This window comes from Haplochromis burtoni, unplaced genomic scaffold, assembly GCF_018398535.1.
Source record: "Haplochromis burtoni strain Fernald_Lab_line unplaced genomic scaffold, NCSU_Asbu1 Contig_153, whole genome shotgun sequence".
NCBI lineage: Eukaryota > Metazoa > Chordata > Actinopteri > Cichliformes > Cichlidae > Haplochromis > Haplochromis burtoni.
In genome coordinates this window covers 1,225,629-1,253,474 of record NW_024582514.1, presented here as the reverse complement: position 1 = coordinate 1,253,474, position 27,846 = coordinate 1,225,629, and the positions used below count along the sequence as shown (strand labels likewise).

Genomic DNA, 27,846 nt, shown 5'->3' with positions numbered 1-27,846 from the left:
TAAAACTCAAATCTTTACCAGATGCTTTATTCTGTTTTTTTTTCTTATGTAAGTGAGGGCATAAGTTCATCACACTGTAATAACGGAAGCTGAGGTCCTACTTCTGATTTTATCTCATACTTTTGTAATTTCTGTGGAACTGCCACAGAAAAATTCAAGTTGCATTTTCTGAGCACTGTTTTTGTTTTTCTGTTGAAGTGTGGGTGATATGGTTGCTGGGTGACACTGTGCAGATCTGAGCAAAGGTAAAACTTTGGTTTTTGTGAGTTTTACCAGAAGAGTCAGATGTTTGGTTCGTGTAGTTTGTAGATTGAGTTTTTGGACATAAAGTTTGGAGATAGTTTAAAAAAAAATGTCAAATGTGTTTAGCCAGCAAACCCAACCTGTGAGAGGATCCAGGGAGAACACAAGCATGGGGCAAACCCCACGCTGACTAGAGAAATCAAATCAGGAACCTTTGTGCTGTGAGGCAATTGCGCTAACCACTACACCATCGTGCTTGATATGAATATGAGACACACACATAAACAGACGTGTCTTCTAATCTGCTCCTGTAATGAGGAATGGCTATTTATAGTTACCCTGAAACGAAGACGTGACTGTAAGAATGAGGCAGCACTTTTTTGATACCGAGCCTATCAGTTACAAATCCAAATGTCTGAGGCTTAGCGCCTGCACTGCAGAGCCATCAGCACAAGATGTGCATGGCAACTGGAGTACTTTATTTTGTAGAGGACTGTTACAGATTTGTATGCGTTAATGAGTAGCCATTTTTATCAAGCGCGTTTTCGTCTCTGACGATCAGTGGAGTGGCGACGCAAACGAACACCATCAGCTGTAATTCCGCTGTGAGCCCAGCCTGCAGAGGAAGAAAATACCCCGTTAAACACTCGGGCTGATGGTGGTAGAATGGATCGGCCGGAGGGACGCCTTGTTCTACTGTGATTGGCTGTTCCGTCGTATAACTGATGACGTTCCACTGAAGGCCGCAACAATGTTGATGTTCACTGTAACATTGTAGCTTCAGGGGGTGTGCTGATGTAACCAATCAAACATTCGTGTGTGTGTGTGTGTGTGTGTGTGTGTGTGTGTGTGTGTGTGTGTGTGTGTGTGTGTTAATGTAACAAAGCACTGCTCTGGTCGGGTGGGCGCTCAGGCTGTAATGCAGAAACCGTCTGTTGGAAAGAGGCAACAGTCACAGCTGGTTAGACACCCTGATCCAGGCTGTTTAATTTGAACAAAGGTTTAAAGTGTTTTTATTACTTTTTACTGTTGAATCCACTACGTGGATTTTTTTTTATTTTCTAGTATAGTTAAACTATTCATTTAAATAACGCTTTAACTCCCTCCCCCAAAAAGTGCTCACGTCAGAGGTGCTTCAGATGGCTGCTAAGAGGCGGAGAAACATCTGGAAAGAGTTTGAATGTACAGGTGAGCTCACGGTGTCAAACTGTGTATCCACTGAAACTGTGAACCTAGAAGAGTCACGGTTTTTGAGGCTCTTCTTTAGTCTTTCTAATAAACAATATGCGTATAAAGAAGCCTGTTTTGTTATACCGAGCATGCGCAGGCTGAAACAGTGCAGCTGTCTGTGTTTGACAAAAAAGAGTCACAGTCACATCACGTCTCCATAAACAAGATTCAAAAATAATCGTTAAACACCTCTGCATCATGTTTCAGTACTGTCCGACGGCCTCCAGTCTCACTTCTTCATGTTCCAATTATCAAAGACTTTCTTGTAATTTTTGAAGTGGTCTTGTTCCTCCAGGCTTTCTGATGGACCTTCTTTGGATGTTGGCTGCTTGTTCATTAATTTTCAGTCCAGTCCTTTTGCCTGACAATTTCAGAAAAATGTTTTTGTTTGCTAAAGTTTTCACTCCATTCCCTTCGGGATTCTTGAATGCTGAGCTATCATAAAAAAGACACTTAAGGGATGAACCAGTGCTGAGCCTATACATAACATACATGTTTTCTTTTAACACATTTGTTCCCATTAATTTTGCAGAACTAAAAAGTTGAACTATTAGAAATGGTCAGAGTGTAAGTGTGCCTGTGAAGAAGTTCTTCTTAAGTAAGGGAAACAGAGAAAAGGCTGAGGTATGCCAAATCAAAGTTGGCATGTAGGAGGTCAGGAGAGGTCACGAGTTTCCTGAAAAACATTTAAAAAACGTAATTAATTTCAGCTTTGAATTGTGGGTATTAAATGTAAATTGATTCCAGAGGTTTACTTCACTAAACCCCTCAGCTGCTTCAGTTAAGTTGCCCCCTCCTCTTCTTACCCCCTGGTGTTAAGGGGCAGGTGGCGGAGAAGCTCCATCTAAGCAAAGCGGCTGACTGGCTGTGCTTCGTAGAATAAAATGTAGTAGAATGTCTTCATTGTCACTATTGTACAATGAGATACAGAGCATCTCCTACTCAGTGCAAACATGTGGGGTGGGGGGAACAGTTCTTCAGCACTATATACATAAGAACAGTATTAACAGAGATAAAATATATAAAATGTACAAATATGCAAAAAGGTGTAAGAAAGTAAATATGTAATAAATAGTGTTATGTATATACAGTTGGGTTATTCCACATAGAATATGGTATTCATGACTGCGTATTTACGAATAACACTCAAACCCCAAGATTTTGCCAACTTTGTCCTAAAACTAAGTTTTAAAAATATTTCCTCTCCTGGAAATCAAAATTCCGGCCTCCGTTTTCACTCCATTCCCTTCAGGATTCTTGAATGTTGTTTCTCTCTCAGGTTTCGCTTCTTACATGATCACCGTATTCGTTATGACGACACGTCATGTCACAGCGGACACGCCCCGCTCAGCGTCCCTCCAGCGGATGCAACCTAGCCGAGAGTGAAACGCAGTAAGGAGCCTCAGAGCGCCTGCGTCGAAGGGTGAAGGCAGAGACGCCAGTAATACCGGAAACAAGAACGTCTACAAAATAAAGGCACCATTCGACCGAGTGACCCACTTTCCCAATCTGCGTCAAATTTCAGCTGCTAAATGATCCGTCATCGACCACTGGTGATATTTTATCAGGCATATGTACTGTGTGGGATGTAAAACTATGATAAACACCCATCAAACCATTGCAAATCAAAATACCTGTAATTACAAACGAAGGTTTATTTCGAAACCAAATTATCAAGAAGACACCCATTCAGACAGATGAACAACATTAAAAACGATTTATTTATTTATTTTTTCTATTATTGATAAACCTAACGCGGATTAGACAGAAAGGCAAAACAACACGTCATGTAACCGAGTCATTAGTTAAAGCCAATTAGTAGTCTCTGTCCCCGGTTAATCTTTTAAAACTGTGTCCAAACAATCAAACTGATTCGTTAGCTTCTCCTGATTACTGCTCAGAGACTAATCACTTGTTTACATCACCTTTAACTTGATCCGATCTGCTGTTTCCTTGTAAAGATAAACGGTAATGTGCTTAAGTAAAACGCAATGAAACACTAAAACTAGACTTTTGAAAAAAGATCTAAAGGAAAGTACTGTTAGACACAAAAATCACTCTAAAACGAGAATAAACAGGAAATGTTTCCAGTTTTAGTCTTTGTCGGTGTTAAAAACAGACTGGCCTAACATGATACGCAATGCTGTGTTTGTGTTGTAAACCGATTCTGGGCGTTTTAAAGTTTGCCTCAAATACCTGCTTCCTACTGTTAGAATAAAATATAATAATAACTGATAGTCAGATTCATCAAAACCAAACTGAAAACTCTACACCTGAACAGAATGAAATAAAACACAATAATAAAATAAAAAATAACTTTGCCTGTTTAGGTAAATTTTGCACAATATCCTGTGGTCGAAAAGTAAAGGCCTCCGAAGACATTTAACTATAGATTAAAATCCTCCTTGTTAATAAGAAATTGAGAGAAACCGTAAGCGGAAGCGAGGGACTCTTACTTTGAAGTCTCGGACGGAAGTAGCCCGTGTTTACAGTGAGTAACCTGACGCCTTTGAGGGGTTTAGGATTTTACTGTGTCGTCGAGTCAGATGAACAACAATAAAAAGCCGAATCGTTTCGCTCAGCACTTAGATTGAAGATGGAGAAGAAGGAGGGGGTCGTTGCGGTCAAACGGTAAGACTTATCGATTTACGGTTACTCGGGTGAAGGCTTCGGTATGTTTATCTGTATTTTTTCGCTTTTAACTTTGAGTGTCCAGGAGCCATTAAAGCAGCAGCGGGCGGTGGAAACGACGGCGGCTTAGCTCGCACGGCTACAGGCTGTGTGGCTAGCTCTCTGTCGGCCTGTTTATATTCAAGGAACATTATTTTTAAATTATTATTTAAATAAAAAAAATCTTCTGTTTTCCCCCCTCCACAGCTCCGTGCTGCCTTTTCCATGCGTTCAACACAGCCTTTTAATTTGAAATCCTATTTGAATTGCGCGTGCTGAGCAGGCTTATGTCCTTAAAAAATAGACATAATTAATATTACAGCATGTTTACAAGTCTGTAAATTAGATAAATATGCATGAAATGTGATATCTGCCGTACACCTGTATTACTCAGTCTGGTCTTGTGTTGTTGTTGCAGAGCACAGCCGCCGCCTTTGTTCACGCCATGTTGCTCTGCTTCATGGATGTCCCGCATCCCAGTTATGGATTTTTCTTTTTTTTTTTATTGCAGGCAGACATAACAGACAGAGATGGCTGCGGAGAGATAATATTAACGTGTTCGCGGGGTTTCTCGGGACTTTGCGTCTTATTGTAGTAGATTGTTTAAAAAAGAGGAAGCTTTGGTGGAAAGTGGAAGACAGTCTGGGGACATTTAGTGACACCTCAAAGAAAGGAACTGTGTGTTCTCCGAAGGCTTTAGAGCAGAGCCTGAGTACACCTTTGGTTCACATTGTTTTATAGGACATGTTTGTATTTATCAGAGAGTATGGCTGCCATAGAGGGCATATTTTCATGTATATGGTTATAAGAGACACACTTATGTGTTCTGGAGTAAGTGGCAGATAATTTGTTTCTAGTCATGTCTCTTTTTTGTGTTTGTTTTTTTGTAATGCTTTGAGGTTCTTTTCAAATCCCGCTGGTGTCGGGGCAAGGCTTTAGGGTTTAATATTAACACTAAAACTGGAAGTATAGTCTTTCCTGTCAGAGCATGGGGGGGGTGGTAACAAGTGGGACAGAGTGGACAGCCACAGCAGGAGCTGTGACCTCCGCCTAGGAGGAAACCTGAAGCCCACCAGAACAGTGTGCTCAACCAAAAGGTGTCATGTGTTAGTACATTTATTCATATTTGTAGGTGACTCACAAGGATGAACTCTCGGTCACATTATTGATTAGTCTGTTAAACTTAGTTTGATAAAGCCCATAAAGTTGCTGGTGTCAGCTTTGATGTGTCTCATAAAAATGTGGATTGGAAAATTAGGAACATGAAGAAATGGTCTTGGACTTTAACCGCCGTTATGTGTTTGGTCCAGTCTGTGTATTTGTTCAGAAAGTTGAAGCTAGATTGTTGGGAAATTTGTTCGCGCACACTCGGCTTGTTTCCATAAATTTCTGCATCCAAGTCCAAGAAGTTTTTGGAAGGACTCTTTACTAATGTCTGATGGGGCAGATGTAGATGTTTCACATGCTATAAATTGTTTTGATGTTCTAAAGATAATCTCACAAATTAATCTGGATCTGCACACTCAGATTGTGGAGGGTGTGTGTTTGTTGGCCTTGGAGGAAGTATGTGTTCTTGGATTGCTCCTGGTACTTAATGTGTCCTAGTTCTGTTTGTGAGTTTTGTGGTCACCTGAAAAGAAGTGTCTCTGATTGGGACTAACTGATTTAAAAAGACTTGACATAAGCACATAATGTTGAAATTACATTATTCTTGAGATAAATCAGGATTTTCATCGTCTGTTTTGGCTCATTAAGTGTGAACCTTCTCTGCAGTACTAACAGATCGGCAAGGTATTCTGAGACTGTTTTATTGGCGCGTTAGCTGAGTTTGACAGTTCTGCTTTAAAGAAAAGTTGGTTTAAGGCCAAAACAGCCTGTGAGAGTAGGAAAAAGAACAGTTGTTCAAATGTGACCACAGTAGGCCAAAGGTGTGCGTCTGCCATGACAGTCTCCAGGCTGCCAAAAACAACCCTTCCCTGTTTCAGCAATCTTGGACATTGTGTACTGAGCCAAACAAAGCTGAGCTCACTTTGTTGTTTATAGTTTAGTGCGCATGTCAGCAAGGATATGAGATGTCTGGTGTTTGTATGTGTGTACCATGTTTACATATCCTTGTGGGGACCAACAATAATGCCCATCTCAGAGAGAGTTTGAAGGCATTTTTAAGACTCTAAATGTGGTTTTAGTGTCAGGGTTACTATTAGGCATTCAGTTTTGATGGTTAGGGTTAGCAGCTAGGGGAAGCATTATGTCAATCAGATGTCCCCTCTTGTGTACTTGTGTGTGTGTGTGTGTGTGTGTGTGTGGGTGTGTGTGTGTGTGTGTGTTTTTGTGTGTGTGTGTGTGTGTGTTGTGTGTGACGCAGTAGTGGGTGGTGGGGTGGTGTGTGTGGGGGTGCGCGGGCGGGGGCGCGCGGCTGGCAGGATATGTGGATTAATTTACGAAGGGGGTCCCGGAGTCTTTGTCCTGGACTTCCTCATGTTTTCCTTCACTCTCTCCCGTCCTCATCGCTGCATTTGTTCCTTTTGCTTTAAAGTCTCGTGACCTGCTGCTGAGTGTTGTGTGTGTGTGTGTGTGGAGAGCGCTCCCTCCCCGTCTACACATGCCACGAGAGGACATTGTGTTCTAAGCGTAAGTGGCGGTCCAACTGGTTATTGCTTACCTCATGTTTCATAGACGCTCCATCTGTGTAGATTATAGGTAGGTGTGTGTGTGTGTGTGTGTGTGTGTGTGTTTTAGAGGAAGGCGCAGTCATGTGTGACGGCTCAGTAACCGCAGTTTGTACTCCAGAACACACACAGAAGACGGTGTTTGGTGCAGAGCTCTATTCAGGGCTTTGTACACCTCGTCCCAACACATGCATGCACACACACACACACACACACACACACACACATGCACACTTGTATTGAGCAATAAGTCGACAAAGAGCAGCGCTGCTCTCTGACCAAGGACACGGAGCTCGCTGAGGCTCCTCCCCCTGGCAGGCTGCTGGGTGCTGTGTGTTGACAGCCTGTGATAAACAGCTGTAACGGGGCTGCAGTACCTGACTGACTCGTCCAGGTGTAATTACATCGGCTCCTTTTAATGTGTCAAAATCCATCAACATAGTGTTAGTACTTTGTGTGTGGCTCTGTGGTGTAGTGGTTTACACATTCGCCTAACAAGTGAAAGGTTCCTGGTTTGATTCCAGAAGCTCCATGAAGACTTTAATTGTTCTGTTATAAAACGATGAAGAATGACAGACAAACTTTTATTGTGTTTTTTATTATAAGGACATATTTTAAAACCTTTAACATTAATGTTAGGCTGGTGGAGGGGTGATGGAGTAATCAGCCAGGAGGGTTATTCGCGTCCACCTCTTGTGTTTTACAGGTTTGTCTTTAGACTCTAAAAAGTTCCTGGTTTGGTTTAGAAAACGCGGTCTGGTTTCATCAAGACCTCTCAGCAGTAGCCATGCATGCTTAACACTGACAGGTTTGGCGTGACGGACGTGTTTTGCTTTTTCCATATCCTCATGTATCACCCACCGCCATCGAAGGACGTTCTTTGTGTGAATGTGACACCTTATCAAAGCAGCATTATTTTAGGGAAATGGCCTTGAAATTGAGCCTAATCATGTCAGCGCTGTTTTTCACGGGATTTCCTCTTATTTGCACGATTGTTTAATTTGTGCACAGAGAATAAATATCTGTGAGACGATGTAGGACCAGAAAGCCGTTTTCACTCACAAACTTTGGAGAGTTTCAGGATAAGTAGGTCAGGATGTTTTCTGTAGTTGGCTTTGTTTATATTGCATGAAGCACGCAGGAGGAAGCCGTCTGCTTCAGACATGTTAAAACCGCTGGAAGTGCTCCAGAGGGAGTTGTCTGGATCGAGCTTCCAGGACGCTCTTTCACTACCGGTAAATGCACCGGTAGAGCTATTACTCGAACTGCTCCCACAGTCTGACAGTCTGAGTTTTTTATGAGGGAGCTGGCAGGTTCAAAACATTTTAAAGTGACTACGTCAGACATTTTTCTCACACACCTCTGTCAGGTGATGTCTAGAAGAGTTCAAGGATGCTGTGCATGTGTGGAAATGTCTTTCCACCTCCGTCTAACGGCAAAACGTGAAACGCTGTCATGTGTGAGGACACGAATTTGGCAGTTTTCCAGTACAGGGAGGAGGAATTTGACATTTAAGGAGGAAGCTTTGAGGGAACTAGGAATGCCATCATACCTGAAATTGAGTAGATGATATCAGAGCCAGTAGATTTACACAATCCCAAAACAAAATTATGTAATGCACTTAAACATAAACATGTAGGTGTACCCCGTCACTTCCTGAAAAGCTGCAGGTTCAGTACCTACACCGCCTACAGCAGCTGAGGTCATGAAAAAACCAACTACTGGGGCGTTTTTGGAGTTTTGGTATCAAAAGGTATCCTGAGTTTCGGTTCTGGCAACTTCCTGGCGGAAACCAAGAGAAGTGAACTTCTGTTTTCCAAATCTTAACCAAGTCATTCTGGCTGTTGGAAGGTCAGGGTGTGTGAAAGTAAAATGAAAGAAAATGTAGAAGTATTCAGTCACGTGTGCAGCTCGAGCGGTGGTGTTCATCCAAAAAATGTGGACTTTCTACCCTTTAAACCTGGAAAAGTTTCCACCTGTGCTTGTGGACATGAGTCAATAAATCTGATGAAAATTTGTGTTTGTGTAAACAGCAAAGGAGGGGAAATCTGTACCCGAGAACACGGATCGATAGATTAAATATTGGGAGTATTTAACAAACAGCTGTAATCTGTGTTATAGAGGTGAAAAATTTAAGCGTGTTTAGCTGAAGTTGTTTCCCTTCTGTTGTCTTTGGGGGAGGGAAATTAGGCTTAAACCCTAAAGCAAGTCAGCTGAGGGGAAGCACTGAAGTTGTTGGAGACTCATGAAGCTGTAGTAAATTACATGGGGTGTTTGTCTTGTTTGTGTAAGATAAAGAAAACCTGAGAGGAAATAAGTATCCAGTCCACAAGATAAAATCCCTTAAAGGTGCTAACGCAAGTATCAAGCTAATATCGGCGACAACAACAGTTGTCTGTAGTTCTGTAAGTGGCGGAAGGACTGCAAGCAGCAGTGTTAACAACACAAAAAGGAGCTAAAACTTGAGTTTTAATCAAAACAGTTGAATGTAACAGCACAACAGAAGGACACGTTGTGTCCTCACCCGTGTGCAGCTCTGTTTTTAGTTTGTGATAAAACTGTGACACGGTTTCATGTGTCCACATGCTTACCAATGACCTTGGTAAGCATGACAAATATTTTAAGATATTAAAGAAAACCAGGGCAGAAGAAGCTCTCACAAACACACCCCACATTAATCTCATGACCCCTTGAAGGGTCTGTGACCTCCCTGCTGGGAAGGGCTGCCTTTCAAAGGCAAAAAGAGGAATGCATTCCTCGCAAACCCCCTGAAGGGGTTTGTCCGCCCCTGGCGTCACTGAGCTGCGCTTTGGGAATTCACGTCTTGCTATTTTGTTGCTGCGAGTTTGAGTGCGAGTCGTCTAATTGTCAGCTTCCAGCGCAGCGGTTTGAAGTGGGTTTGTCAGCTTGTTTTTCTTGCACAGACGCAGCACAAAGAGACAAAACGAGCTGCGCCATTATCTCTACCGAACGGTTGCTGAGTGTTTGAGGGTGACGTAGGCTGGTGTGAAACTTTGACCATATCTGTGGCTGTCCAGCTGCACTTCACCTCCTCAAACACGGAAATGCGTTTGACTTGGGATGGCGTGCCAGAAGCTGCATGAAATATATCTGCAGTGTTGTGACCCTCGCAGTGTTTATGTACCCAAAAGATGTTGAGTGACGTTAAGCTGACATGCTAAACCGAGAGGTTTTTTTTGTCTTTCTGCAAGCAGCATACCAGAGTTTCCTGTCTTTGGTACAGTCAGTTCCTTACACACCAAAAAAAAAAGTTCATGACCCTGAGCTGTGGAAAATTACAAGGTGTTTTTTTTTTTTTTTTTTGTTTCTTTTTTGGCCACCTTGTAGACAAAACGATTGAATAAAAATGATAAGTAAAAGTGTTGCAGACTCCTCTGCAGGAAGAGAGCTGCAGCAAAGATGTTGCTGAATTGGAGGAAAACGTCTTGTTTATTTAATTTTTGGGTGTGCTTTTGAGCAAAATTGAGCTGAACCCCAGAGGTAAACAAACCAAATCCCTGTGCAGTGTACGGTACACTCAGTATTTCAGGCTGTGAACGTGACTCTGTTTCACTTCTTTGCACGAAGATTCAGCAAAGAAACAAAGGGCTGTTCGTTCAGAGGGGGGTGAGGGGGGAGACTCTGAAAGTGTGTGTGGCTGTGTTTGTTTGCTGTCTGTTGAATAAAAGCCATCACGTGGATGCGGATGGTGTAATAAATTTGTACTCTTGTTCTATTGCCCCGCAATAAAGAGATTTGTGGTATTATGTGCTGATGCAACAGCAGCAAAAACAAAGATGTTCTTTAATCTGAGCTCAGATATTCACACGGGTTCCAGGTGGATTAGGTCCTGATACAAACAGTGTGGGTGTGCCCGAGTGTTCCCGAGTGTGAACATTATGTGCTACTGTCTGAATAAAGGACAGACAGGTTTGTGTTCACTTTCAAACCAAAGCAGGGAGGAGGTTTTCAGATCAGGCAGTGAATGTAGAAGATGTCCTTGCGCTCACAGACCCACTTTATTTCATTTCTTTTGACTCAGCGTTGTTGTTGTTGTTATTGTTATTATTCATTGATCACCTTCATTTGATTTTGTTGCACTCCATATTCCTCCAGTGGATGTTAAGCAGCAGTATTAGGTGAGGTCTGATCTGTTGTCTCGGCAGGTTTTGTTTGTTTTGTTTTGTTTTTGCTGCTGAAAACAGAAAAAATAAACACAAAGACTAAAACAATACTGGCAAAGTCGTAATTTTAAACAGCAGCATCGGCCCAGAATTTCACATTCGAAGTCTGCTTGTTTTAGAGGATGTGGAGGCCCCTGTAAGGAATAACCCACAATGTGAAGAGTTGTGCAACATTTCTGTCAGCGTGATTAAACACGTATTACCATAGTGTGTGTGTGTGTGTGATGATGCTGACCGTGTGTGTGTGTGCGCGCGCGCTGTGTAAAGGCGTCTGTCAGCTGCAGAAGTTATTTTTGAAGCCGTGCTCAGCTGGTGTCCTGTGTTGTGTTCTTTTTGTTCTGCGGTTTGATCATTCATTGGCCTGAGTTGGCACACTGAAAGAGGTCACTTTGTTTTAGGTAGTTATTAAAGCCTGTAGCTTTTATTATGGAGGACCCAATGTGCCAAAATAAATAAAGAAACAACTTTATTAGTTTTTAATTTGTGTCAACAGTGCACGTGTAATGGAATGTTGACATATGTGTTTAAATAATTAGGCCTTGTATTGAATGCCATTCTTTGTTCATTCATGATTAAAAAGCACCACCAAATAAATACTTAAAGCGCGCAGTCCTGCTGTGTGTTCTCGTCAGCTAAATTCTTTATCATTATGTTTTTTTTCTTCTGCGACGTCCGTGTGATCCCACACAGACGAAGACACCCTTCAGATTCCTGCTCGCTGTTTGTTTTTTCCAAAAGTGTTTTACTGTTTTTCAATAATTTAATATTTGTTGTACAAGAAAACCACCTGTAAATCTCTCCCTATTAAAGTGAACTGCAGAGCCAGACAGGACTAATACACCCACAACTTGAAAACTAGAAAAATCCTGTTTTTCCTAATGGAAGATCAATACACTGTGCAATATTTCAAAATAAAAGCCCTTAGCTAGGCTAGCTATAGGAATTTTCCAGCATGCTTTACAGCGCAAGTTTTTCAAAATAACTTTTTATAGTATAAACATTAACTGCTGACTCCATTCAGCTTTTTCAGGCAACCTGTTTACCTGCAACTTCTTACACATTGAGAAGCAACCATCACACAGCAGTCGCCCCACAAATTGCATTTTCTAATCTATTTCTAATTTACTTTTATATTGTTTTATATTTATTCAGAACTAAATGTATCAATAAGTGAACATTTAGAAATCCATCATTTTTTTTTTTAACAACTTATCCAAATCATGATCATGAGGGGCCGCCACTATAAATATTCTCTTTAATTTTTCTTAGTTAGGGTCCTCCACAGCAGTGAAAGAGTGTGTTAGGTGACACTGTGTGGCCTCAACATGATTGCATATCCACCCACAGCTGCAAAACGCAGTGAATGGAAGAGAAGTGAAGAAGTGAAACCTGGCTTTTGTCCTGTCAGCACATGTTTTTTGATCTCGGCCTGAGCGGTGCAGAGCGAGCTGACGGATGGATGAAGACAGAGCGAAGAAAAGACGAGCGGGGGAGGGAGCCCTGTAGATCTGGACGTTTTCCTGGCTGCTGAGATAAAAAAACATTTTGTTCCCTTCAGTTTTTGGGTGCTTCTCCCTATTTTTGCTCACTTCTGTTCCCACTTTGGAGTGTTTATAGAGCTGAAACTTGTGGGCACGATCACAAAGTAAAGACATGAAGGCGTTTATGTCTCATTGCCTTTAAAGTGGGATTAACCCTGTAATTAAACGCCTTCTCTTTACAGAATCTGTACATGCATCTGTGATTAGCGCGTTATATATTTGATGGTTGGGTTGTTTTGCATTAAAAGCATCTGGTCCCGAACTGCTCCTCAAGTGTGTTTCAAAATCCAGAAGACTGGAAGTTGCAGTTTATGAGTTTATTAGGGCACCGAGTGTTGCTCATAAAATTCCCAGCCTGACTCGCAGGTCACTGCTGGAGGCTTTAAAACCGCACAGCTGCAGCACTGAAGGGCTTTTAGGGCTTTATTGGGGCCGTTCAGAGTTTTCTAGATGCATGCCTCTTTTAAAAATAATCTTGAACTGGCTCAGTGCAGGTATTTGACGATGTATTTTTAATTTAAAATACAACAGCCAAGAGGATTTTATATAAAGCTATCTGCAACTGAGTGTTTAGAGCTTTGGCGCTCACAGAGATTCCTCGTACAAACTCTGAGGTCATCATTTGAAACTTTAGCCATGTTTATTACGAGCGTTCGCCATTGACCATAAGGAAAAGCAGAGCAGATCCGCTTTAATGTTGCTCAAAAGGAAACTGGGGGAGCCTTCTTCGTATAGCGCTCATACTCTGACCTTCTTCCTTGTAGTTCTGTGTTAACAATAAGAAGCGTTGTCTGCAGAGGAAAGGAGAAACACATGGTGGGGCTGGAGTGGGGAAGGAAAGTTGGTTATGAGTGAATTGTTGATTCTGGGCTCCACACAGAGGTCTTATTTTTTTTCTTTTAGTCCCACTTCAGCTCCCCCGTTCCTCCCCCACTGCCCCACATTCCTTCTCTGCTCTAATCATCTTTTCCCTCTCCTCGTCCATTCTTCTTTATTTATTTCTGTCACATAACGATTATCCTCCCTTCCTCCTTCACAGCTTCTTCTTTCCACATTAGTCTTCTGCTCCTTTTTTAAAATTTTCACCTCCTGATCATCTTCCTCTTCTCCTTCCTCCAGGACCAGCACAGAACAGAGAAAACTGCGCTCTCGTGATGCGGCCAGATGCAGGCGGAGTCAGGAGACCGAGGTCTTTTATGAACTTGCCCACACTCTGCCGCTCCCACGCCGAGTGTCCACCCACCTGGACAAAGCCGCCATCATGAGAGTGACCCTCAGCTTCCTGCGAATGCACCACCTGCTTCGATCAGGTAAGAAGTACAGAGCCATGTGACAGTACAGTATGCCCCAACAGGGCCTGAAAACCCTTTCTGGATCAATAAGTATTGCCTGATTAAAAATTATTAAACGTTTTGTGTTAAATTTAGGCTAAGACGCTATACTTAACCAAAGCTCATGCATGGCAGGATTTGCGTTGGTGCAAATGTGCTGCTGTGCACAACAGTGACAAAGCAGGTGTTTTCACACATTCTCTGCAGCCCCGAGCCCTGAAAACAGCTTAGGATGCAGTGCACTTAAATGTCACCTGGTCTGAATCGCGCGCCCCAGAGGATAAATAATCATTTCACCATCAGCAGATCCGGTTTTTGGTTCGACAATATAAACTACAAAACAGTTAAGCTCCATCTATACTGCTGTTTTAGTGCTAATAAGCAAACATTGCTGAAGCAGTGCGGTCGAATTTGTAAATATTTGACCTGCTTAACAGCAGGATGTTAGCATACTGAGCACAGCTGCAGACTCGGGTTGGTTCTTTTGGTTTTGTTTTTCTGCACATGCTTTAATTTCATGACCTGCATGCTTCTTTTTTCTGTTTTCTAATGGCAGAAAGCATAAAGACTGGTTTAACTCAGGTAAATAATGCAACTTCTGAGTTCCACGGGACGAGTTAAGAATGAGGAAAGACGTGAAGGTTATGCTTTTATGACTACAGTCAAATATGAGGCTTGATTGTGGCTCAAGTGGTTGTTGTTGCAGGTGAGTCAGGTTTGGATAAAATGTTCCAAGTGGTGAAGTCCTTTAAAAACAGCAGTGTGAGTTCTAATCCTTTAAACGGCTTCTCGAGTGACAGTTTGAATGATGAACTCAGTCAGGCATAAACGCTGCGTGAATGTGAATACAGCTCTGGCATGTTGCGTGTTCAGTGTTACTACTTAACAAGATGAGTCGGCTCATTGCCTCAGGTGTGAGAGCAGAGTCATGAACTCCTCCTGACTGGTTTATTGATTGAGGTCAGAGGTGAGACATTCTCATAGCTGGATCGGATTTTTGAGAGGATTCAAATATGACGCGTAGGTCAGGGTTTGAAGTGTGTTCCTGGATTTACTGGAGGAAAAATCCTGCAGGAGTTGATGATGATCATTTCCAAAGAGGTCTGCATATCAAGGACCTTTAATTTGCGCTGTTGGTGTGAATGCCCACACCAGCAGAGCCATGGGGAGGAGATGCAGGCAGAAAGTTGGTGAACTGATAAGAGGCTTGCAGCTACAGCAGAGTACGTTTCTTTGAGCCAAATCTCAGAGAGCAGCTCACATCGCAGCAGAGGAAACGCCAAAGCAGGATTTGAAAATGTGGCTATGCTGACAGCTGTAATTGCACATAAGAACGGGTTGGCTCCAGGAGTGACACAAATCACCATAAACACGGCAGAGATTACAACATGGTCTGCTTGGTGAAAATCCAGGAGGAGACTTTCAGGCAGTTAAAGACGTGCGAAGTCGAAAAGAGGTTTAACCTTAAAGACTTTGGGTTTAAGTAATCCTGCCTGCCTCTGGTAATAATAATAACCTTGTTGTTTTCTTCTGCAACAGATAAGAATCTGAAAGAAGAGCCTAAAGAGGTGGCGGAGGAGGAGGAGGAGGTGAAGGTGGAGGAGGAGGAGGAGAAGGATGAAGATCCGATGGATGCTTTCTATCCTCAGGCGCTGGCTGGCTTCATCATGGTGATGACTGAGGAGGGAGATATGATCTACCTGACAGAGAATGTCAACAAGCACATTGGCATCACACAGGTACACACACACTCACACACACACACACACACACACACTCTCACACACACACACACACACACACACACTCACACACACGCACACACTGTCTTGATGTTTTTAAATGGTAATCTTCTGCTTTGTGGGTGGCACAGAAATCTTAAGGCATTTGTTTTTGTGCCGTGCAGGCGTGTCCAGGACATTTAATCCTGACATCTGTTGATTGATTTTTGTGTAACAAGCCAAGTACTGATTGTAGGTAGAGGCGAGGACGGATAACGTCGCCGTGTGAGTCGTAGTTTGTGATAAAGAAACCAAAGTATTCGCTGCCAAAGCTTCACCACACTGACTCGTCCTTGTGAGGACTGTGTGGCTCCATGGCTGTGAAACCTCCTCTGTAACCATGGTGATATTATGATTTCTGTCGCTAAGTTCTTGCTTGTAGGGGGTCGTCTGATTGTCGGGGCTTTCTCTGTGTTATTGTAGGGTTTTTAACTTGCAATATAAAGCGGCTCGAGGAGGCCGTTGTTGGGATTTTGCGGCGTATAAATAAAGTTGAAATGAAAAATTGATGCTGTAACTGTGGCTTTCAAAAGCTTGTTGGCAACCTGTGTTCCTGCCTGCCCCGTCGGTTCTTCGGATCGTGTTGTCTAACGAAAACTCTGCCCATTTGCCGCGTATCCCCGGCCTCCTTCAGACACTTTTACACAATCTGTGCTGCATCTGGTTCGGTTCCAGCACTATTGAGAACGAGCCAAGCTTCTCTCAGGAGAGGTGTTTGGTTTCCAAGTCCCCTTTCAGCTCACTTGGCATCGTGTTAGCATTTGCCAAACTTCTCCTGACAGATGTCATGGCGGGGGCGGGGGACTCGTGATGTCCTCGGTCCAGCTGAAGCCAGTAGAGGGCTGGCTTTTCCAATGTAGTTTCCACTTTTTTTTTTCTTTCTTTTTTTAAAAAATTTGAATGGTGGGTCACACCGCTGCTTAATTGTGCTTTGCTTCACATAAAAAAAGATTAATTTCCTTGTTATCCTTAAGAGTCATGCTCACATAATTGAGATCATCCATCAACTGCTCCAACACACCAGGCTCTTTATAGCAGAAGGATTTTATTTCAGGATGGATGCATGAATCTAATGACTGGAAACTTTTTATGTAGTTCGAGTATTGCTGTAATAACCTATAGTTTGCACACAAACAGTTTAGTTTGTTTATATCAAGGGTGTGAAGGTCACTCTAGTTAATGGACCAATAAAACAATTATGTGATAACCCACCTTTCTTTTAACCTAGAAGTAAACAATCACGTTTATTGAGAAACTGCTTAAAATATCCTGCATGAATTTTAAACAGACCGTCTTTATTACAGGTGCATCCAGGATCAGTGTAGCCGTGCAAAAGCACAAAGCAGAGCTTAGCGCCTGTATCATATATCCAGATAAATATCTTAACTCTGATTAAAAGTGTTTTTAACTTTTTGATACCTGTGCTGTTGACGCAATAAAAGTGCATCGTATGTAAAATTATTCGCTCCCCGATTTAAATTTCACATTTTGCAAAGAGAATTATTTACTCAGTTTGTTTTAATCAGCGAGGCTTCTTTTTCGAGAGGCCGGAGAGCTCTCGTAAACACATCGAGTAACAGGAGACCGCATAGCTTCTCCGAGGCTAAAAACATTCCCTCCACACCCTCCGTGAGCGAGTCTGCGTTGGCTTAGGATCAGTTTGCCTTTTGATTTTTTTCCTCCTTGACGAAATTGAAATAATGTTTATCTGTAAATGTGACATAAAATCAGAGCAGGGTAACAGGCTGCACCTCTGGTAAAAATTCATGCAAATCCATCCGTGTCTCTGCGAGTAATCCTGCTGACAAACAGGACAAAACAAGCACTTTATTTTACCATTTATGATTCCAACAATTGATTAAAAATGTATGAATATTTCTAAGTTTCCAGAAATGTGCCCTCCTGTGTGGTGATGCTTACTTTATGAAGACTCTTTGCTGGTTTAATGGCTGAGTGGGCGCTGGAGAGACGTAACTGTGACGTTTAATTTTCCAGACTTTAGTCTTAAATCTTTTCCTTTCATTTCAACCGTGCCGGCTTCAGTTTCCCACTCAGCTGCCACTTCGTGTGACGGTCTTGTGATCCGTCAGCTTGGCATTCCGGTTATTTTCCAAGTCAGTTCTGGTTTTCCGTGCAGTGTGTAACATTAGGAAACCTTCTACACCAGAAAATAGATATTGGTCTCCAAACATCCATTTTTGGCGGTGTTGGTCATTTGAAACACTTGACACATCACCCCAGTCCCCATAAATACATATATAAACTTACTGGGTTTTGAAACTGGACTAAACTGAAGGCATTTCCTGTGTTGCATTTATTGTAGTTTATTTCTGTAGTTGCGCAGCAGCATATTTGCTAAAGTGTAGTTTTTATTTTGGTTAATTACAGCGTCTTGGTTTACTTTCAGTGAACTGTAATAATGTTGTTTCAGGGTGTGTAATTAAACCCCAGAGGTACTCGTTGGACGTGAGAACGCCATCATTATTGCTTATATTGTAGATGTGGTTTGTCATTCCTGACCTACATCAGTTTTTAGTACGCTCAGCGCTTACGAGCTTTTCTTAGATAAGAGTTGTTTTCTTTTTTATTTCCTGTGAGCTGCCAGGATAGTGTGTCTATGAAAGCTGAGCAGGAAAAAGAATCTGTTCCTTAGATCTATTCTTAGCCCCGTTTGAGGAGGTTATGGCGAGTATTCACCGAGGTCCAGAGTGAAGCATGCTGTAACAGCGGTGGCGATTTAACCCGACCTCGTCAACTGTAATTACAGTCGCTGCTAAACACAGAAAGAAAAATTGATTCACCAGAGAAAATAAAGTACAGATGAACTTTTAACCAACACGTCAGGTTCAAAAACTACATGTTTGTGCTTTAACAAAAAAAAAAATCAGGGGTAGCAGTTGATACTTGTGTTTGTTGGTGTGTGACTCAGCGGTTTTGTTGGTTTCTTATCGTCCACAGCTGGAGCTGCTGGGTCAGAGCATCTATGACTTTGTTCATCCCTGTGATCAAGAGGAGCTCAGAGACCTGCTGACTCCACGTCCAGGTAAACACGCAGAGCCGGGGATCAGGAGCCCACTGACACCTTTATTTTGTAGTTCGGTCATGTGACAAGAAGACAAGCATCTTCTTAATTTGATCTCCAGAATTTAATTACAGGTCAGATTGACTGTAACGAGTTAATTTAGTGCGTGTTGTCGTATTAGTTCTGTTTGTTTGTGGTCACGAAGACTCAGCAAAGCCTGTCTGTGTGTGCTTTCTGAGCTCAGCTGTTCTTTGAATTTTTAAAATGTTTTTGGTACCTGACAAACTTCTGTGAATTACCCACGTTAACAGTGTCGCGTTGCTTTCAGGTCTGAGTAAGAAGGCACGGACAGAACAGACGAGCGAGAGGAACTTCTTTATGCGAATGAAGAGCACACTGACCACCAGGGGGCGCACCGTCAACATCAAATCTGCCACCTGGAAGGTTTGTATTACACACAGCTGTTCATAGATAGATATAGAGATAGATATGCTCACTCACCTCTGACTAACCTCCGACTAGCCTTAACATTAAAACTATAGCCTGTATATAAAAGATGGACACAGCTACCATGCTGTCATCTATTAGTTTTTATTTAGAAGCCTCAATATTAAAGTTTTGGCTGTTGGATTTTGATCCAGAAGTAGTTGTAAACAGTGCAAATGCTTAGAATAGTAGGCTGCATTCATAAACTGTAGGACTGCAGCTACTAGCTAACTACTGCTCAGCAACAGAGTAATAATATACTAGAATACACCAACTTGCTGAATATGCAAGAGGGTCAAAGTGCAGTTTGCAGTGCTGTAAAGAAATGTTCTCTGTTTTATTCATACCGCCAGGTCCAGCTGGAGCATGTCTTTAACCCTTAAAGTGGACGTATTCACCGCTTCCTTGTTTATTCCTATGTAAATATATACTTTCACAAGTGAAAGCTGAACTTTTGGCTCATGCACTTGATTGGCTGCACGCCTCTTCTAAATGACAAGTGTTCCTGCTCAGGAAAAACAAATAAATCACAGCCTTGGGGCTCGAGCAGGAACAGAAGATTGCTTGTACTCTCCCCAACACATTCTTACTGTTTGCAAAAAAAAAAAAAAATTGGGAGGTGCACAACGAGCCCAAACGACAGCAGTGCACATTTACTTTTGGCTGGTGTATAAACTACCTTCAATAAGGACGTCTCGAGCTCACACCTCTGGCTTTGAGCACATAAGCTTCACCCACCTTTACCCAGGTCTTCGGTTTATGATGGGCAGCCAACCACAAGAAAGGAAGAGGAGTTAAAATAATAAATTGTCAGCTGGAACGAGCAGAATACGTCCCCTTTAAACAGGCCTTAGAAGGTGTGTCACAAAGTGAGGGACGGCTAGTTCTGAAGCTATAATTGGGCCTCATAAAAATAGGCACAACAGACACACATGCAGCTAAAGTCCAGTCTGAAAGAGATATGGTCAAATTAACGCTGGCAGCCGGCCTTCACGCTGTAAACGGTACACCTACTAGTTCAAACACACACACTACTTTCAATTCATGCGCTCACGTGTACTTGCTGCACAGTGGCACGTGATCTGATGTTACCATTCCTGTCTAAAGTGCTGCACTTACATTTTAAAACCTCTGGAAGAGTCAGAGGGTTTCCAGCACTGACGTGTCTTGGCTCCAGCGCCACAGAGCAGGGACTCTTTTAAAACCTCTTCTGAGCATTTAAGGGATTACAGCTCAAATTTGAGGTTTTATTCTTTCTGAATTTAACATTGGCAAAAGCAGAGCGACACAAACTGAATACTTTTCATTAAAAGGAGCTCACTACAGCTAAGCAGCATGAAATTGAGCAAAAAAAAAAGTTTATTTCGGTTGTTTGAAGCGTGCTTGGTTGATGAACTCTGCTTTAAATTCCTCGCCCTCTTTCTCCAGGTCCTCCACTGCACAGGCCACATTCGTCCCTTTGGCAGCGGCTCTGCGTCGCCCCCTGCAGGCAGAGTCATGACCCTGCTGTGTGAGCCCATCCCACACCCATCCAGCGTGGAGTTCCCTCTGGATACTTGCACCTTCCTCACCCGTCACAGCATGGACCTGCGCTTCACCCACTGCGAGGGCAGGTGAGACGGAAAAATGTAACCGATCTCGACCTTTGACCTTCCCCCCCGTGGATGGGAAGCAGGAGGAATACCATTCCACTGTAGCGCGAAAGGGGAAAAGAAACCTCTGAACTCCTGGTTCTCTTTTCTCACGCTGTTTCCAGGGTTGCAGAGCTGGTGGGATACAAACCTGATGATTTGATTGGACGCTCAGGCTTCGAGTTTCTTCACGCGCTCGACTCAGATCACATCAACAAGAGCCTGCACACATGTGAGTGTCAGTGTGTGTCTGCGTGTTACAACAGTGTAATGTTTTCAATCATTTTCACCGCTTACCTGGGTCTAAACTGCTTTCATATACAGACGGGTGACGAATTAAAGAAAAATCCAGCATAAAACTCTCAGCAGGGTATTTGGCCCTCGGCTGTCATCAGAACACCTTCAGTGCATCTTGGCCTTTAAAACAAAGTCTGAAAATTTGAGAGAGCACACGGGGACAAAAGAAATTTTCTCATTTGGCGTCTAGATGATGAAGGCAGAGAAAGAGAGGGGTGTCCAACATGAATGTCCAAAACTGGTTTTTCCTTCTAATTTTGAACATATTTATGCCTAAATATATATATATTTTTTAAAGAATGCTCCTCATTTCTGATTACTACTAATATACTAAGGAACCAATGTCTGAATTAAGTTCCATTAAACGTATTTCACCCTCAACAAAGTGCCTGCTTGAGAAGAAAAGTTGGCTTTGATCCACCTGAGCTCATAAAACTAGTTTAAGGGTGTTTCTTCGATGTGTCATCAGTCCATCGCTTGTATTTGAGGCACAGGTTTTACTACATTTCAGCTGTTATTAAAAGCTGTGTTTCAACGAGGAGCTCCCAGAATTTGTGTTTTAATGAAGTGAAAACGTGCTCTGGCACTTCATCATCATCATCCTCCTCTTTCTCTTCTGTCCACACTGCGCAGTGCTCTCCAAAGGTCAGGTTAGCACCAGCCAGTACCGTTTCCTGGCAAACAACGGTGGCTACGTGTGGGCGGAGACTCAGGCCACGGTGTTGTACAACAGTAAAACGTCCCAGCCGGATGCCATCGTCTGCCTCAACTTCATCCTCAGGTACTTTAAAAAGCAGCAAAGTTGTCTCACAAACTGCAACATGAGCGAGGATGGTGCGCCCATTTACTGTTCCCGATTTTAACGTCATCGTGTTCTTCGTCTTTAGCTCTGTGGAGCAGCCAGACGTGATTTTCTCCGTGGAGCAGACCCGCTGTAGTAGCATCCCTAAAGTTGAACCGGCAGATGAAGACTCCGGGACTGCCGACATGTGTGAGTCTAAAACTGACAGCACTGTTTCCACTGAGGCTGAAGATGTGGATTCAGATTCCAGCAGCAGCGCGAAGCTCTTCATGGAGCTGCGGGAGAAGCCGGAGGAGCTGCTGCAGTTGGCTCCTGATGCCGGAGACACCATCGTACCTCTGAGTCCAGGTGAGGCCAACAGAGGACCCCCCCCCCTTTTTTTTCTTTTTTTTTTTAAATATATAAACCTAAAAGCCTCGTTCATGTTACAGTTGGGGAAATGTCGTGGGTAGTTATTCAGAGTAGATCTTTCCCCCCCTCTTTCAGGTTCTGTCGAGCTCTCATTTGCCAGTCCACCCAGTCCAAACTTGGTGCCCGAGCACCCTCAGGATCTGTGCACCCCGCAGCTGAGAAAACTCCTCGCACCCATCTTTGACCCCATCACTCCTCCTCCATCTGCATCCTCATCCTCTTCTTCACCATCGCCAAGCTCCTCACCTAAACCCGAGCAGGTAAATGTCAGCCTTAAGTCTTTGTGCATCAGTCGAAGTGTCTGCGCCTCCCTTTAACCCTTAATCGATGTTTGTGTCTCAGAGCCGCAGTGAAGAGGAGGTGATGGACACCAGCGAGGTGGAAAAGTTCTTCGCCTTTTGGCCAGAAGATGCCCAGAAGAAAGATACCCCGGTGGTAAGAGCACGAAGCGATGAGGCGTCAACAAAAGACATCCTGATAACTGTTCAGTCAACCGCTTTCTGCAAAATATTCAGTCCTACCTGCATTTTCTCAGGAGATGGAGGGGATGGACCTGGACATGTTGGCTCCGTACATCTCCATGGACGATGACTTCCAGCTGACCTTCCTCAGCAGTATGACCGAGGAAGCTGAGAAACCTTCCGAAACTTCAGCAACAAGCAGGAAACGGTAAGCTAGACCAGCGTTATCTATAAAACTATTGGTGCAAAGGTGTGCTTGGAGCAAACAGGAAGCCACGTTTCACCTTGCATTATTGTAACTGAGCACAACGGCCCTATGCCAAGATGGGAAATTTGTCCTGAGGGAGGCGCCAGTAAGAAGGCTGTGTTCTTGTCCTCTGTACAGTGGCCCATTCAGGACATTGTAGAGTTCCAGCTTCTTATTGTAGGTGAAGACACAGCTAAAAATTTATATCTGAACATTAAAACAAAGATTTACGTGTTTTACAATCCGTCTGTCTCTCGTTCAGGACTCATGACTCTGCTGAAGAGATGCTGTCACCAGTGATGCTCCAGGACAAGAGACAGAAAAAGGATCCTTCCATGGAGGAGGAGCTTCTTCTCACCCACAAACTACTGGTGAGTGGAAGAGGAGGAAGAGCCGAGAGGGATGATTTTAAGACGTTTAATGTTTAAAATGTTTTCTGTCTTGATGACTTTTCACTGCCTTGATTGGAGGTTGCAGTGTTCAGTTTTTACCTTTAATAAAAAAACAACAAATTAGAAAATCTGAAAAATCAGTATTTAGTTGGTTTCTACTAATAGATGCTATGTAATGTTAATTATGTTTTCAGAACAAACTTTTTCACCTAACTACACGTTAACCTCCAATTTCAGGACAGTCTGGACGAAACCGACCAACCAGATCTGATCATGGACCCGGGACCGGAGAGTCGCAGCCATCTGCTCACAGACAGAGATCCGGTCTTAGGAGGCATGCAAGGACTGTGTGACACTGCAGGTAAGATCTCTAACCTCAGCTCACATTATCAGACTTGCTTCAAATTAACGTCAGAGGATAACGGGCACTGAGTGACTTCCATCCCAAATTCAGGTGATTTGGCGCCATCTAGTGGTCATACTGAGATAATGTTTGGGAATTAGGCAAAATATTCCACACAGTTCAATAACTGATCATGTTGGTGCATAGGCTACTTACAGATTTCCTGTTATGATAATGCTGTATTGTAAAGGGAGTGATCTTTTTCACTCGGATATTAAACGTGATGGGTCTGGAGCATAAACTGTACATCACAGATGGCAGTTTTCGCTCTATTCTGGCTCCTTTCAGGTTAGATCTTATTTATCAGTGGTTAGCTCACAGCGAAAGAGTGCTTAGTTCAAACTCCTGCAGGGACCTTTTGTGACTCTGTGGGGTGTTTTTTACCTCCTGCTGTTAAAAACATGCCAGAAATCACTGCCTGTGTAGGTCTGAGACACACAAGAGATTCTTAAGCTTAAGAGTTTCAGCTGTGAAGTGTCCTCTGACCTAACAGTGTCTCTCTCTTTGTGTCTCGCAGCTCTGATGAAGGACATATTTGTATCCCGCCCGACTCTCCTCTCGCCACCTCTCTCACCTATGACCTAAAGGAATTCCTGCCAGTCACGAGTTGGCCCGACTTCACCGCTTAAAACGAGCAAGTCGACTTTGGATCTGCCTGCAAACACTGCATCCTGAGCGCACACCTACAGACATGCACGCAAAAGATTCGAGACTCACACACGCTGCATCACTTCGTCATCGGATCGTTGATTGTAGCCGAAGCCAAACGGTCTCTTGATGTTGGCTTTTCCCGTCCGTCTCTCACTGTGAAACAAGCCGGCGACCCGCTCTGGAGCCGGGAAAAGTCAAAGCGAAGATGCTCCAAATTGGCTTCCCGCAACCCGGCGCAGCTCATGCGCTCGCTTTCCTCCATCATCACTTACTTTTCGTCAGGGATTTAATCTGAGAAGTCATCACTGAGGTCTGTCCGTTCTGACGGAAACGGCAGGTGGTGCTAATTTTCCTCATGCGAACGATGTGAAAGATTAATCATCCCGAATGGGTTTAACGGTGAGACAAAAAGAGACGTGTTTCTCTGCAGCTAAATTTCTCACAGTTTGATCCAATTTGTGTACAGAACAACCATGTCAGCAAAAATCACCGTCGTCCTTCTTCAGTCAGTGTCTCAACTAACAAAAAGTAAATCACTCGCTCTTCCACTTTACTCAGAAATAAACAAAAAGAAAACTTGCGAAATCAGTGGCATGTCATTTCAGTGGCATATTTTTGTGTTTTTTATACACTTGTAAACATTTTCTCTTTCTATTAAATGATGCAATTACTAGAAAGTTCTGATAGTTTTACTTCAGCGTTCTCTTCAGATCCTGAGTCGCCCTTCGTCGCAGATTGTTCTTGATGTCTAATCTTTAATCCCGAGGTGCCCGATCTGTGCGCTTCATCTTCTCTTACACTCTATAAGCTAATGTGAGGTGATCAATTGGCTTTCAGACGCATAGCCGTGGATAACCTGCTGAGGGTGTGGTCAAACGGCCAAAAAAAAAAAAAAAAAAGCAAATTTAATGGGTATTGCTTTTTCCTTTTATCGTGGTTTTGAATATATATAAACGTATATATTTCTATAATCGATTTATCTTTCCATTATTGTTAGTTAAAGCATCAGTAGAGTAAGCTTGTTTATATGCTGGTAGAAATGTGATGAAACACTAGAATTTAGTTTTAGTTTGGTTTTTTTTGTCCTTAAGATCAAATTTTATGACTTCTAACAAATTTTACCTCAAATTAAATGAGTTGAAAGTAGGCTTGCATCCTTCAGTTGCAGTGTTTGATGAAATATTGTGATTTTGATGTTGAGGATTGTTTTCATTTGGCCACAATCATTTTTACTTTTCCACACGTTATCTGCAAACTACGAACTGTCTGTGTGCCCCCTGTGAAACTGCCATTTTATCTCAAACGTGTTACCTCTTCTAGAGCTGTCTGTGCCTTTTTCTCACCCACTGAAAAACATTGTTTGGCCTGTTACCGTCACGCAGGATTTGTTCATTATGTCCCCCTGATGATTTACACAGAGGGAGAGGGGTTGCATACTGTTTTCTTTTCTTTTTACTCTTTATCCTGTATGTATTCTTGAGCTAAATAAAGCTGATGAAGCAAAAGCAGAAGCTGTAGTGTGATCTGTGTGCAGAGGTAAATCCTGATTACCTGAGCTTCTTATGATCATTACCCACAGAAGGACCTCGAGCTTCTGTCCACGGCCATGGAGGTCAGGTCATACCAATGAAAACAGAAAAATGTTCTTTGTGTCAGAGCGCACATATCTTTTAATCCTGAAAGTGAAGTTTTTAACCAAAACTGGTGTTTCATCACTAGTGGTGCAACGGATCAAAAAATCTCACGGTTTGGATCGGATAAATTTTCGGATCAGCAAAAAAAGAAGACAAAACTCATTCCATGCAATTATAAAAAGAAAAAAGGTACAATATAGGGCAGTATAGGTCTTTGTATCTACCACTCAATTCAATTTTATTTATAAAGCGCCAAATCACAACAACAGTCGCCTCAATGCGCTTTATATTGTAAGGTAGACCCTACAATAATACATACCGCTCATATCGCAGTCCGCTGTGATATAATGAGCGGTCACGGTCACGTAGCCCTGGAGATCCACCCGTTTGTAGTAGTTAGGCCAACAGAAGATGCCTGGGACAGTTCAGCCATAACTTAAATCCTGCTCATACATGCTTGGAACGATCTTGCCACTAAAGTGGACACGAACGGGATATCACAGCGTGGCTCAAGCACGTTCATCATAGTTTAAACCCTTTGTTTTGCACAACGGAGTACGGCCTCCCGTACCACAGAGCTGCTCAGAACGATTAAAGGAGCACATCACCTAATGAGATACTCTCCCTGACCTCAGGTCACCCTCATGAGGTCTGTTTCTGGTTGCTTGGTCAGATACATTTGCACCGGCGGCCTGCTGGAGCTCATTTTGTAGCTCTGACCGGGCTCATGCTTTTCCTCCTGTCACACAGGAGCAGATACCGATCCTGCTAAGGACCTTCTCCAGGCCTGTCCGGCTTTCCTAGAGTAACCGCTTGTCTCCTGCAGTCTAGTCGAGACACAGCAAACCTGGCAATGACACTGTAGGCTGTAGGATAGGGCAGCTCACTAATCTGCGTAACCATTTCTGTTTTGGGAGTTGTCTCATTGTTGCCCCTCTAGTGCGCCTGTTGATAATCCAGCTGAAACTGATTAACAACTGATAGATCACCGACCAGATCAATATCCCAGAAGTTTAACTGACTCTACGCTACACTCTGATTAAAAAGTGTTCCTGTATTTCTGAGCTATGTACTGCAAGATATAAAAAAAAAAACAAACAAACAAAAAAAACCCTCTGTGCTGAAATGTTCACAAAGATTTTGCGAATAAACCCACATTTGCACAGGTTTCACAAATCATTATTACGCAGCAGATTTTAGGAAACGTGTGTGAAGAAAATCAAGCCAGGCAAGCCAAGCTCGTTTGCATCATCGTGGGGTTGTTTTTCTCAAGGAGGAGGCAAAAAATGCATAGAAGCAGTAGATCGGACACAAACACCACATTAGTGGAAACGTTTAGTAGCAGGTGGTTAGCTCTGACACCTCACAGCAATGCCTGATTTAATGTGAGTGTGTGTGGTTGTCTGGTTCACACATCTTTAAGTATTAAAAGCAGCATTTATACTTAATATTGTTAGTTTGCCCGAATACTTTTGAGCGTCTGACTGCGGGTGAAAGAAATGTCTTTAATTCCTAAACAGTTGATGAAATATTTTTGTAAAACCCCTCAAATTACAGCTGAAAGTCTGCACTTCAGTCACATGTTGACTGTTTGATTTTAAATCCAGCGTGGTGTGGAGCAGAGGCAAAAGTACCAAATTATCTCCAAGGTTCAAACGACCTGCTGAAGGAGGCCTCATCGGCTGTGTCCCAATTCAGGGTCTGCACGCTTGAAGTACGCGCACTACGCGTACTACGTACGGTGCGTACTATAAGTACGA

General features: G+C 42.9%; 1 protein-coding gene and 2 long non-coding RNA genes across 7 annotated transcripts in view; 2 read left to right on the top strand and 1 right to left on the bottom strand.

Moving 5' to 3' along the window:
• The first annotated feature begins 3,948 nt into the window (after positions 1–3,948).
• Positions 3,949–25,960, top strand: hif1al (hypoxia inducible factor 1 subunit alpha, like). 2 transcript variants are annotated; one of them, XM_005932639.2, is made up of 15 exons: positions 3,949–4,104; positions 13,657–13,847; positions 15,408–15,607; positions 18,608–18,692; positions 19,000–19,115; positions 20,586–20,770; positions 20,914–21,020; positions 21,719–21,866; positions 21,973–22,235; positions 22,374–22,558; positions 22,641–22,733; positions 22,834–22,967; positions 23,269–23,377; positions 23,636–23,759; positions 24,319–25,960. In XM_005932639.2, exons 1-15 carry the CDS (start codon positions 4,070–4,072, stop codon positions 24,384–24,386), a joined length of 2,043 nt encoding a protein of 680 aa, XP_005932701.1. In that variant the 5' UTR covers positions 3,949–4,069; the 3' UTR covers positions 24,387–25,960. The 2 variants fall into 2 exon arrangements, with proteins under 2 accessions (XP_005932701.1, XP_042080764.1); XM_042224830.1 differs by having other exon boundaries at positions 22,353–22,558.
• On the top strand, positions 6,413–11,903 carry LOC121815202. 4 transcript variants are annotated; one of them, XR_006054878.1, is made up of 2 exons: positions 6,413–6,444; positions 6,848–11,903. It is a non-coding gene; the product is annotated as an uncharacterized LOC121815202 (long non-coding RNA). The 4 variants fall into 4 exon arrangements; XR_006054877.1 differs by having other exon boundaries at positions 6,422–6,438; XR_006054876.1 differs by having other exon boundaries at positions 6,430–6,466.
• Positions 25,484–27,846, bottom strand: part of LOC121815201 — a 21,828-nt gene continuing 19,465 nt past the window's right edge. Inside the window, exon 4 of the long non-coding RNA XR_006054874.1 lies at positions 25,484–26,046. This is a non-coding gene — a long non-coding RNA (uncharacterized LOC121815201). The remainder of the gene's footprint in view (positions 26,047–27,846) is intronic.